The 12254-nt window shown below is 44.3% G+C and overlaps 1 protein-coding gene across 1 annotated transcript in view; it reads left to right on the top strand.

The window, feature by feature from the left end:
- TEX10 (testis expressed 10) overlaps positions 1 to 12254 on the top strand; it is a 196880-nt gene that overhangs the window by 45569 nt on the left and 139057 nt on the right. Inside the window, exon 4 of the mRNA XM_040432491.1 lies at positions 9414 to 9523. Within this exon, the coding sequence (XP_040288425.1) occupies positions 9414 to 9523 (110 nt within the window). The remainder of the gene's footprint in view (positions 1 to 9413; positions 9524 to 12254) is intronic.

Here is a 12254-nt window from a genome sequence, read left to right on the forward strand (position 1 = left end):
GTCAGATGTTTTTAGGCTGCGCACACGTTAGACAGGAGATGTAGTGCAAATAATGTCGCGGTCTGCAGCGGCCAAGCAATTGCAAGCTATTTTGCTCAGGTTGCGCTAAAAATATATATTGGGGCCACATACAACAATAGTCCTTAAAAGGACTTTTGGGTCTCTAACAATTATTATTATTTTTTTTTTTCTTTTATATTTTTTTAAAATAAAATATTACTATTTCACTCCCTACACTATATGTACCTTCTTCAGCACAGCTCTCCCTGACTAAGACTGAGCCGAACACATGTCATGGCTATGGCATTACAGTGAATGGCAGTACTTGCCTGTACGTTTATTGGCTGCCTAGCATGCTGGTGTAGGTCTGGTTCTAATATAATGTATATATTCTTTAGGTTAAAGAGGCTAGCCCTGCAAAATCATCGGGTGGTGAACCCACAAGAAAGAAATTTGTGATGTGCAGAAAGGGCATCCCCCATTCTAGTAAAAAAAAAAACACTATGTCCATGCTGTACGGAAAAGGTGGTGGCGGAAGAGTCGCCATCTTTTATGGAAAACCTTAGAACCCTTATTTAGGGACTAGAAAAGACAAGAAAATCCGTCTCTCTTCGGTGAAAAAATGAAAAACTTTATTCCAGCGAATTAAAATCTATACAGGTGTACATGAAACAGTCAATGCATTTCAGACCTCAAAGAAATGTGGGTCCTTCCTCATGACAAACATGTATATGAAATGGGAGCTCCCTCTTAAGTAACACAAACTAACCCCAGGTTGATAGGTATCACCTGGGAGGTGGAGACCCAAGGGGGCGTTCCCATGCACATGACAGAATAGAAAACCTCTTTAACCAATGGCAGAAACCAGCAGAAGGAAAAACTCACATTCAAGTAAATCAAGTCACTAAAACAGCAATCATTAAGCTAAATAAAAATACAGATTCAAAGAGAGCAAAAGTACTGATGGCAAAGCGTATGTGTAGTAGAAAAGACGACATGGTCACACATCAATATTGTAGAATTTAGGGACTAGTTCAATTCAGCAATAGACCAACGTATGACACCCTCCTCTCCCCATCCATCTACTTTAAAATCCGTGGATCCTTCCTCGGACGTATTTGACTTGGATGAAGGAGAACTTTTCTCTGATTCCTCGATGACTGCTCCGTCCGTCCCTTATGTTTCCCGGAGGATACAGACTTTCTGTTAAAAACTATTTGGCCGACTATGAAATTAGAAGACACTAAAGAACCCTCATCTATCCCTGACCAGATGTTTCAGGGTTTGGGTGAAAAGAGAAGACTGCTATTCCCTATTCATGATAATATAAAGGACATTATATCTAGGGAATGGAAAGACCCGGAGAAAAGACCCGTTATTTCAAAAGCCTTCAAACGAAAATAAGTTTCCAGATTCCGATTGTGAAACATGGGAAAGAACCCCCAGGATTGTTGCCCTGATAGCTAAAATTTCCAAAAAAGACAAGGGGTTACTGAAGGACCCCATGGACAAAAAATTTGAGTCTTCTTAACCAATCCAGTATCCCAAGATTTTTTATGTTCAGACCTGCTATCGCAGCCACCTGTGCCTCTAGCTCCCTTTCTGTCTGGATCAATCAGATGGAAAGGTACTTAGCAGCTGGTAATCCCCGCGAGAAATTTATTTCCTTCCTTCCGGTTTTGAAGCAGGCCTCAAATTTTTTGGGTGGAAACTTCTGCAGATCTGGTGAGACTCTCGGCCAGGTCTATAGCTCTATCGAACGCCACCCATAAAGCCATATGGTTGAGATCCTGGTCGGGGGATTTGGGCTCAAAGAGTTGCCTTTTTGCTATTCCCTTTGAGGGGGATAGACTATTTGCATCCGCATTAGACAATATTTTGGATGAAGCCACAGACAGAAAAATTGGGTTTCCTTCTGAATCCCGTTTTTTCCAGCAAAGAAAACCTTTTCGTTCCCAAAACAGGTTTAAGCAGACTCGAAACAAAAAGGAGTCTTTAGGTAAATGGCAATCTTCTAGAGGCTGGGGTAGGGGTTTATTATTCAATCCCGACTCCTCTTCCAAGAAGTCCCAATGACGCCAGAAGTCCAGTAGGGGGCAGACTTCCCGTGTTCAACAAAGCTTGGGTTTCTATAGGAGCCTCCCCCTGGGTCCAAAAACAAATCGGATCAGTTCACAAAATAGAGTTCCGTTCCTTGCCGCCCACAAGATTCCTTGCAAACCAGTTTTTTTTTCAGATCCTCTCAAACAGGAGGACCTAGAGTCAGAGGTTTCTTCCATATTGGAAAAATGGGTCGTTTCAGATGTTTTGATAGCCCAGCGGGGTTAGGGGGTCTTCTCTATATCTTATTTTAAAAAAAGTGGGAAGTTCAGAACAATCTTCAATCGTAAGAACCTAAATCACCTGGTCATTTACAAAAAATGTAAAATGAAATCAATAAAATCGGTAGTAAATCTCCTCTTTCAGGATTATTACATGGTAACAGTCGATCTGGTGGATGCCTATTATGTTCCTATTCACAGCGAGAGTCAAAAATCTCAGGTTTGCTGCCTACATAAAGGAAGAGCTCTGTCATTTCCAATATTAGGCTTTACTTTTTGGCCACGTCTGTTCACAAATATTATGGCAGATGTAGTAGGCTACTTTCATCTAAAAGGAATAATGGTGGTCCCCTATCTGGACGACCTAATCACTGCAGATTCCTATTCTCGTCTTCTGGACCATCTCAGAATTGTGAAAGAAACCCTGACTTCCTTAGGGTGGGTTATCAACCAGTAGACATCAAGACTAATTCCAAATCAACAGAGATTATTTCTAGGTGTAATCCAAAACACCCACCATCTATCTATCCTTTTTACCACAAGAGAAGCAGATCAACCTGGTAGCTCGGGTAAGAATCTTCTGTTCCAGAAAGACAGCATTGATAAGAAGAGACATCATGCGCTTGCTGGGACTCTTAACATCGACAATATCCTCTGTGAATTGGGCTCAGACCCACACCAGGATCCTGCAGTCTTTCCTCCTGCCATTTTGAGACAAGATGCAGAGTTAACTAGAAAATTAAAATTACATACCAAGTAAAACAATCGGTGGAGAAACATCTACAAACAGGGGTGCAGTGGCGGCCGAAGAATCAGATTACAGTAACCACCGATGCAAGCAGCAAAGGAGCACATGCTTTGCAGGAGATGGTACAAGGAACATGGAGTCCTTAGATGTCTTTAGCGTCTTCAAACCTAAGAGAATTGACAGCTGTCTTCCAAGCCTTCCTAAGTTTGAGACCAACTATCCAACACCACCATGTCAAGGTATTCTCGAACAATGCATTGACTGTGGCATATCTAAACTGACAAGGACGGACGAGAAGCAAATCCTTGACGGCTGTCTCTAGAAGAATATTCAGATGGGGAGAGAAGAACCTAAAGTCCATTTCAGCGGTTCACTTAAAAGGGAATGAAAATATTTTAGCGGATTTTCTCAGCAGTCTCTCAGAGAAGGAGAATTGGTCGTTAAATCAGAAGATCTTCATTCAGATCACAGACAGGTGGGGGCTTCTGGTATTGGATCTGTTCGCAACAAGACAGAACAGGAAGGTAGAACATTTTTATTCCATCAGCCCAAGGAAAATCTAAATCGGATAGATGCTTTTTCCCTGCCATGGACTAGAGGTCTTCTCTACCCATTTTCACCATTCTCTTTGATTGCAAGGACTTTGCTAAAGATACGAGAAGAGGCACAAGTTATAATTGCCCCCTATTGGCCTAAAAGGTCTTGGTTATATTGGGCAGACTAGATGGGCCAAATGGTTCTTATCTGCCGACACATTCTATGTTTCTATGGTTCCCTCTGCTTCAAAACCTCGCGACAAGGGAACTCTGGTTTCTGCCTCAATACTGGACCTTGTTCATCAGGGTCCAGCCCTTTATCCCAACATACAACATCTACACTTAGCGGCTTGGAGATTGAAAGGATCTTGTTAAAAGAAAAGGGGTTTTCTGAGGCTGTCATATCGACCTTGCTACATAGTAGAAAGCAGATCCCTTCCAAAATGTATCTGCAAACTTGGAAAGCCTTTCTGGTATTTGCCAGTGACCATTGGGATCCTCAGAGTAGTTTGAACATGAGCCTGATTTTAGAGTTCTTGCAAGCAGGATTTGGTAAGGGGCTCAGAACAAGTTCCCTAAAAGTTCCTGTCTGTTCTTAGTCCTTTTTTTGGACGTCGGGGTGGCAGAAATCCCCCTAGTTGGGAGATTCCTTAAAGGCGCAAGCAGGCTGTGTCCTTTCTTTTTTTGTTAGTCCCCAACCGGGACTCTCTTCTATAGTATCTTGAGGCCACAGATTCCATTAGAAAGTCTGATCATCTCCTTGTCCAGTTTCAAGGAAAAAAAATAAAGGTCTTTGAGCCTCTAAGGTTTCAATAGCCAGATGGATAAAACCATTGTCCTGTGTTATAAAGAGAAAAATGTTTCTCCCCCTTAGGTTTGAAGGCCCATTCCACTAGGGCCCTGTCCACCTCTTGGGCGGAAAGGGGATCTGCTTCTGTGGATCAGATATGTAGGGCTGCCACATGGTCCAACCCCATGACCTTCTTCAGGCTTTATAAACTTGATGTTATGACTAACCAGGATTTGGCTTTTGGACGGAAAGTCCTTTCAGCTGTAGTCTCTCCCTAAAAATCTATTCTCTGAAAATCTCCCATCTCTGCCGGTGTGGAGGCGTTAGGGAAAGATAACAATTACTCTTACCGGTAATTTGATTTCCCGTAGCCTTCACAACAGCACGGGGTCCCCCCCCCCCCCAAATTTTTTTTTTTTACTTTTGTGTGTGTATATATAGACGTTTCACATATATAGTTGTGGGTCCTATTCACAGTTTATTTATGATATTCTTTAAATTTATCTTCGGTTCTCTGTTAACTGGAGTAGGTTCGAGGAGGTGTCTTTATTTGACTTCCTCTTGTTTCCTGTCCCTGGGAGGCAGGATCAAGCTCCTATCAGTGATGTTGTGGAGGCTATGGGAAATTAAATTACTGGTAAGAGTAATTGTCCTCTTTCTAGCTGCAGCTTGTTTCCTGGGAGAACAAAAAGATTGGGCGAAAATAAGTATTTTGCCTGTTGGAGGAGAGTCGGGAGCTCCCCATATACATTAAACCGATTTATATGAGGGCCTTTAGTCTATCACTGAATACAGGAAAAGGTAGGCCATAATTTTGACATGGCAGGCCCGGAAGCCTTCTGTAGGCCCACAGCTGCCATGCCAAGTACTCAGCACCCCGTGATTGCAAGTGATGGCATGACAGCTAAGCCACAGTTTCTTCTTCAGCACTTTAAAGGGGTATTCCTGTCTTGGACATTGGGAGGCATATTGCTTGGATAGGCTCCCAATGTCTGATAAGTTTGGCTCTAAAGTTAGAACAGAGCCTGCAAAGCGCTGGAGGGCACATCACGCACCGTCTATTGATTTCTATGGGAAGCACACCTCACCTGTGTGGCCAGGGCTCCATTTATTTCTGTGGGGCTTACTGAAATAGCGGAGCACTGCTATTTTGGGGATCTATAAGACATTGGTGGCATATCGCTATGTCCAAAATGGAAATAACCTACAGCAGGCAGAAGGGAAATAGTTGGCCAATAGTTAAAGGGTTAACATGTAGAATTCCATGACACAAATTTGACTTGAAGGCTGACCATGTAGTATATCTTGCCTAGGTTGCCATAGTCTTTCTTCTTAGCTCTCTAGATGGCCTGATAGAGAGTGAGTTTTGTGTGGGAACACTCCCTCTTTGATCTTCATATGCGCTGGAACTGTCAAGTTGGTAAAACTTCTTCTATTTCACACAACTACTTAGTCGTCCTTTCTGTCATTTAAAGTGGTTGTCTCATTTTGCTGTTTTCACAGCTAGATGGGACTAAGTGCCGGCCCTTGGTACTCCACTGTTTCCATAACTCCCATTGTAGTGAACGGGAGCTATGCAAACAGCTGAGGCTGATGCATTGTCCCATCTCCCATATTCCACCAATCTAGCATTAGAAATTTTGATGCTTTGAATTAGGGGTGGGCAATATGGCAGTGTAGTGCTGGGGCTCCGATCGGTTACCATGGCAGCCAGGACGCTACTGAAGTCCTGGCTGCGATGGTATGTTAGTGAGAAGCATTATACTCACGTGCGCCGTGGCCGCCGGTCGCTCCTTCTTCTCATAGGTCTGTGCGGTGCATTGCTAATGCTATAAGCATTAGCAATCCGCCGCACAGACAGAAGGAGCGCCCGGCGGCCACGGCGCACGTGAGTATAATGCTGCTCGCTAACATACCATCGCAGCCAGGACTTCAGTAGCGTCCTGGCTGCCATGGTAACCGATCGGAGCCCCAGCATTACACTGCTGGGACTCCGATCGGAACTGCCCACTGCCACCAATGATGGGGGGGAGGAGGGGGACCCTGTGGGATATGGCCGGCACATTCATTGGTGGTGCAGTGGCCACAGCCCCCCCCCCCCCCCCCCTCTCCTCCTCCTCCTCCTCCTACTCTGTCCTCATTGGTGTTCAGCGGCAGCCGCGCACAGTGGGGAGGAGGCTCCCTCCTTCTCCCTCCACTGTGTCGGCCGGCTCAGGAGAAAATGGTGCGCGCAGAGAGCGCGATCATATCGCGGTCCGGCGATATGGCGAAAATCCATATCGTGGCCTAAATTTATATTTCATATCGCCTATACCGCCCACCCCTACTTTGAATACCTGTTTACCATCATATTTAAAGCAAAGTTTCACCTTTTTTGAAGGGATATTTCAGCACATTAAAACTCTGCCCTGTAGCCTGCAAATGGTTAAAAGAAACTGCTTTATACTCATCTCGCTGATCCACCGCTTCCGCTGTTCCAATAGTGCACAGTTCTGCGCTGTGCTCTCCTTCTCCTGTTCTTAACCTGCGGGTAGTGGCTGGGAATGCTGCAAGCCATGCTTGGGCTACTTTCACATTAGCGTTTTCAATTCCACTATTGAGCTAGTCATAGGATCTCAATAGCGGAAGAAAACATTTCAGTTTTGTCCCCAATCATTGTCAATGGGGACAAAACTGAACGAACGAAAACTGAACTGTTCCATTTGGCCGCGCTCCCATCGTGGACAGAATAACGCTGCAAGCATAGTTTTTCTGTCCGTGATGTGGCGCGGAGCAAGACTGTTCCGTCCTTGCACACAATTTAAGTCAATTGGGGCGGATCTGTTTTCTCTAACAAAATAGAAAAGTGAGCCATCCCCCATTGACTTTCAATGGTGTTATGACGGATGTGTCATGGCTATAGAAGACATAATACAAACAGATCCGTTCATAACTGATGCATACGGTTGCCTTATGGTAACGGAAGTGTTTTTTGCAGATCCATGACAGATCTGCTGAAAACGCTAGTGTGAAAGTAGCCTTGCCTAGTTGGCTTGCATTTGTACAGAGAATTAGAATTATATAGTGAATTAAACTGAACTTATTTTGTCATGGTTGCATTAAGCCCCTTTCACTTATCAGTTGTGTCTGGCCAGCTACTTCAGGCCTGGACACAGCTGACATAGGTGAACTGCACTGTACACGGATAGCGCCGGACAGTCTGGTGCCATTTGACATCCGGAGGTGTCAGTGATGCACTGGATGAATATGAATGATCCCTTAGAAAACTATGGGATCAGTTCTTGCTTCAGTTTCTTCCTGGCATATTCAGCTCACTGGAAGGGAACTGAGCCGGACTGCCACATATACACTGCTCAAAAAAATAAAGGGAACACAAAAATAACACATCCTAGATCTGAATTAATTAAATATTCTTCTGAAATACTTTGTTCTTTACATAGTTGAATGTGCTGACAACAAAATCACACAAAAAAAAAAAAAATGGAAATCAAATTTTTTAACCCATGGAGGTCTGGATTTGGAGTCACACTCAAAATTAAAGTGGAAAAACACACTACAGGCTGATCCAACTTTGATGTAATGTCCTTTAAAACAAGTCAAAATGAGGCTCAGTAGTGTGTGTGGCTCCACGTGCCTGTATGCCCTCCCTACAACGCCTGTGCATGCTCCTGATGAGGTGGCGGACGGTCTCCTGAGGGATCTCCTCCCAGACCTGAACTAAAGCATCTGCCAACTCCTGGACAGTCTGTGGTGCAACGTGACGTTGGTGGATAGAGCGAGACATGATGTCCCAGATGTGCTCAATTGGATTCAGGTCTGGGGAACGGGCGGGCCAGTCCATAGCATCAATGCCTTCGTCTTGCAGGAACTGCTGACACACTCAAGCCACTTGAGGTCTAGCATTGTCTTGCATTAGGAGGAACCCAGGGCCAACCGCACCAGCATATGGTCTCACAAGGGGTCTGATGATCTCATCTCGGTACCTAATGGCAGTCAGGCTACCTGTGGCGAGCACATGGAGGGCTGTGCGGCCCTCCAAAGAAATGCCACCCCACACCATTACTGACCCAATGCCAAGATGGTCATGCTGGAGGATGTTGCAGGCAGCAGAACGTTCTCCACGACGTCTCCAGACTCTGTCACATGTGCTCAGTGTGAACCTGCTTTCATCTGTGAAGAGCACAGGGCGCCAGTGGCGAATTTGCCAATCTTGGTGTTCTCTGGCAAATGCCAAACGTCCTGCACGGTGTTGGGCTGTAAGCACAACCGCCACCTGTGGACGTCGGGCCCTCATATCACCCTCATGGAGTCTGTTTCTGACCGTTTGAGCAGACACATGCACATTTGTGGCATGCTGGAGGTCATTTTGCAGGGCTCTGGCAGTGTTCCTCCTTGCACAAAGGCGGAGGTAGCGGTCCTGCTGCTGGGTTGTTGCCCTCCTACGGCCTCCTCCACGTCTCCTGATGTACTGGCCTGTCTCCTGGTAGCGCCTCCATGCTCTGGACACTACGCTGACAGACACAGCAAACCTTCTTGCCACAGCTCTCATTGATGTGCCATCCTGGATAAGCTGCACTACCTGAGCCACTTGTGTGGGTTGTAGACTCCGTCTCATGCTACCACTAGAGTGAAAGCACCGCCAGCATTCAAATGTGACCAAAACATCAGCCAGGAAGCATAGGAACTGAGAAGTGGTCTGTGGTCACCACCTGCAGAACCACTCCTTTATTGGGGGTGTCTTGCTAATTGCCTATAATTTCCACCTGTTGTCTATTCCATTTGCACAACAGCATGTGAAATTTATTGTCACTCAGTGTTGCTTCCTAAGTGGACAGTTTGATTTCACAGAAGTGTGATTGACTTGGAGTTACATTGTGTTGTTTAAATGTTCCCTTTATTTTTTTGAGCAGTGTATTTGGAGCTGGCCTTACATACTTGTAAATACCTTGATTCTTGCTATGCCGGTCTTGTGGTACAAAGCATTGTGAACTTAAAATTGCATGTGTTTTTCCATACAGGATGGTTGGCTAAGGAAATGTTATCTTAAAGATTTCAGGCATCATTTTATGAAGCACTTTCCATACACTGTATACGATCCATTGCAACAGAAGAAAAAAATTAAGAAAAGGTAATTAATTCATGTTAACTGGCTGTGAGCTTATAAATGATATGTACAGTAGTGTTTGAAAGTTTGTGAACCCTTCATAATTTTTAAAATTTCACTAAAAACTACTTCAGATTTTCACACAAGTCCTAAAAGCAGGTAAAGATAACCAGCTCAAAGAAATGGATCAAAAATATTAGATGTGGTAATTTATTTACTGAAGAAAATGAACCAATATCACATCCGTGGCAAAAGTATGTGAAGCTTTACCTCCAGTATCTGATGCGACCTCCCCAGAAATAACTGAAACTAAACGTTTCCAGTAATCGATTAGTCCTGTATATCGGCTTAGGAATGTTCAAAACCGCTTCAACTCTGTTATGATGGTGAGATTCCTGCCATGAACTGCTCGCTTCAGGTTCTTCTACAAAATTTATATTGGATTAAGGTCAGGACTTTGACTTGGCAATTCCAAAACTTTATTCTTCTTATGGTCTTGGACTACTTTCACATCTGCGTTTTTGATGGATCTGGCAGCGCTGGTTTCCTCTTGCCGGCCCTGTCTGCTGTGGTAATCTCGTGCCTGCGCCGTCCCGTTTACTATTCGACGCGGTGAGTGAGCCGTCAGCCAGCGAGTGTCCTTTACTGCCTACACCGAATACTGAACGGGACGGCGCAGGCGCGAGATTTCCATGGCAAACAGGGCCGGCAAGAGGAGACCAGCACTGCCTGGCCCTGTCAATCAAGTGTAGCAGGGTGTAGCCAGAGGTGGGAGAACGGATATTTGCATATTATATTTTTTTTAATCAGATCATTTTTTATTGAACATTTTACAGTGTAAAATACACGTTTTAACACATTACGTACAGGGATGACATAGAGGCATATTGTCCATAAGGCTAATAACAAAAAGGATACCAAACTATGTATAGTACTCAAGTTTTAATCCACCCCCCCACCCCTCCCATCCCACCCCACCCTAACTTGCAAAATACAAAGGCACATTGTTAAACGTTTCTATTCAGGCGTCGAAACGACAGCCATGGGTCCCACAATTTTTCAAAAATTCGCTGGGCATCCACGCTTCTGGTACACCATTCGTTCATAATTCAGCATCGTGTCAACCGCACTTAGGAATTCGCCTAGGGTTGGCGGCGCTGTCTGTATCCAATGTAGGGCGATTAACTTTCTAGCAACATATAACATTCTACCTATAGCTATTTTATGCACCTGTCCGGTGACCAATTCAGAGACATATCCTAACACACACACTTTAGGGTCAGAGGGTATTCGTACCTTGTAAACGTCCTTTATTGTCTGACGTACCAACTCCCAGTATCTCCCTAACCTCTCGCACGTCCACATCATATGCAACAAATCTGCAGAAACCACAGAGCATCTTGGACATTCATCCGTGGGTCTAAACCCTATACGGAACAAAAAAAACGGTGTTTTGTAGACTCTATGGACAATAAACAGCTGCGAGAGCTTACGTCCTAAACTCAAGGAAGAGAGAGGTATCGCCTCCAGTATGTCAGACCATTGGTCATCAGTTAATTCGCCAACATCTTTCTCCCATTTACTTTTAGCCGCGAGCGGATGTGACATTAGAGATATTTGCATATTAAGTATTTTTTTTTTCTCAGTAACGGCGGCACGCAGTGAGATGGTACTAAAATAGTTATGTTCAGCTGACATTAGTAAATCCCTAATGTCAGCCAAGCTAATAACCATTTTTCTGCTGACAGAAACCCTTTAATAAGAAATCAGCACTCCCATTTGAAGATCTGGGCTCACTTAAGGATCCAATGGATAAAAGGGTGGACACTTAGGAAAAATTGGGAAGCATCTATATCTTCCTTCAAGCCAAATATTGCTACAACTTTAGTTGTTAGGTCACTTAAAATCTGGCTAGGGGAGGTAGTCGCACATTGCTAGCAGAACCCTAAGGGAGCAGCTGCTGGAAGCAATTCCAACAATGATAAAAGCAGTAGGTTTTATTTCGGATGCATCGGCGGATGCTCTAAGGCAGGGATGGCCAACCTGAGGCTCTCCAGCTGTTGCAAAACTACAACTCCCAGCATGCTCAGACTGCCTACAGCTATTGGCCTAGAGCAGGGCATGGTAGGAGTTGTAGTTTTACAACAGCTGGAGAGCCGCAGGTTGGCTATGCCTGCTCTAAGGTAATTGGCCAGAGCAGCCGCATTGTCAAACTCGACCAGATCTCTTGGCTGAAGGGTTGGAAAGGAGATGTTGCTTCTAAGTCAAAATTGTGTGCCATTCTTTGCCAGGTAAATTTTTTAGTTTGGCCCAATACTTGATAAAATATTAGACAAAGCATCTGATAGGAAAAAGGGGTTTCCGGTGGCTAGTTTTCCTAAACAGAGAAGACCATTTTGTTTCAAAGACAAAAAGAATAAAGACAGAGTTCAAAAGAAAGGCAATAATTGGAGGATGGACAAATAAAAAGGCCTTTTATTCAAGTCCAAGTGGAGGGGGGTCTGTCTTTGTTTTCAAGCCTGGCAAAGTATAACATCAAGTACATGGGTAAAGGATATTATAAAAGGCTACCGGTTGGAATTCAAAAGACCCTCACCACCAGAAAGGTTAAAAATGAAAGCCTTCAATCGTCCCTCTCCAAAACAGATGGCATTATTAGGAGAAATAATAAGCCTAATTGACAAATCGGTTCTAGTACCAGTTCCAACAAAAGAAATAGGAGAGGGGTTTTATTCAATGCCCTTTATAGTCCCCA

This window comes from Bufo bufo, chromosome 5, assembly GCF_905171765.1.
Source record: "Bufo bufo chromosome 5, aBufBuf1.1, whole genome shotgun sequence".
Taxonomy (NCBI): Eukaryota; Metazoa; Chordata; class Amphibia; order Anura; family Bufonidae; genus Bufo; species Bufo bufo.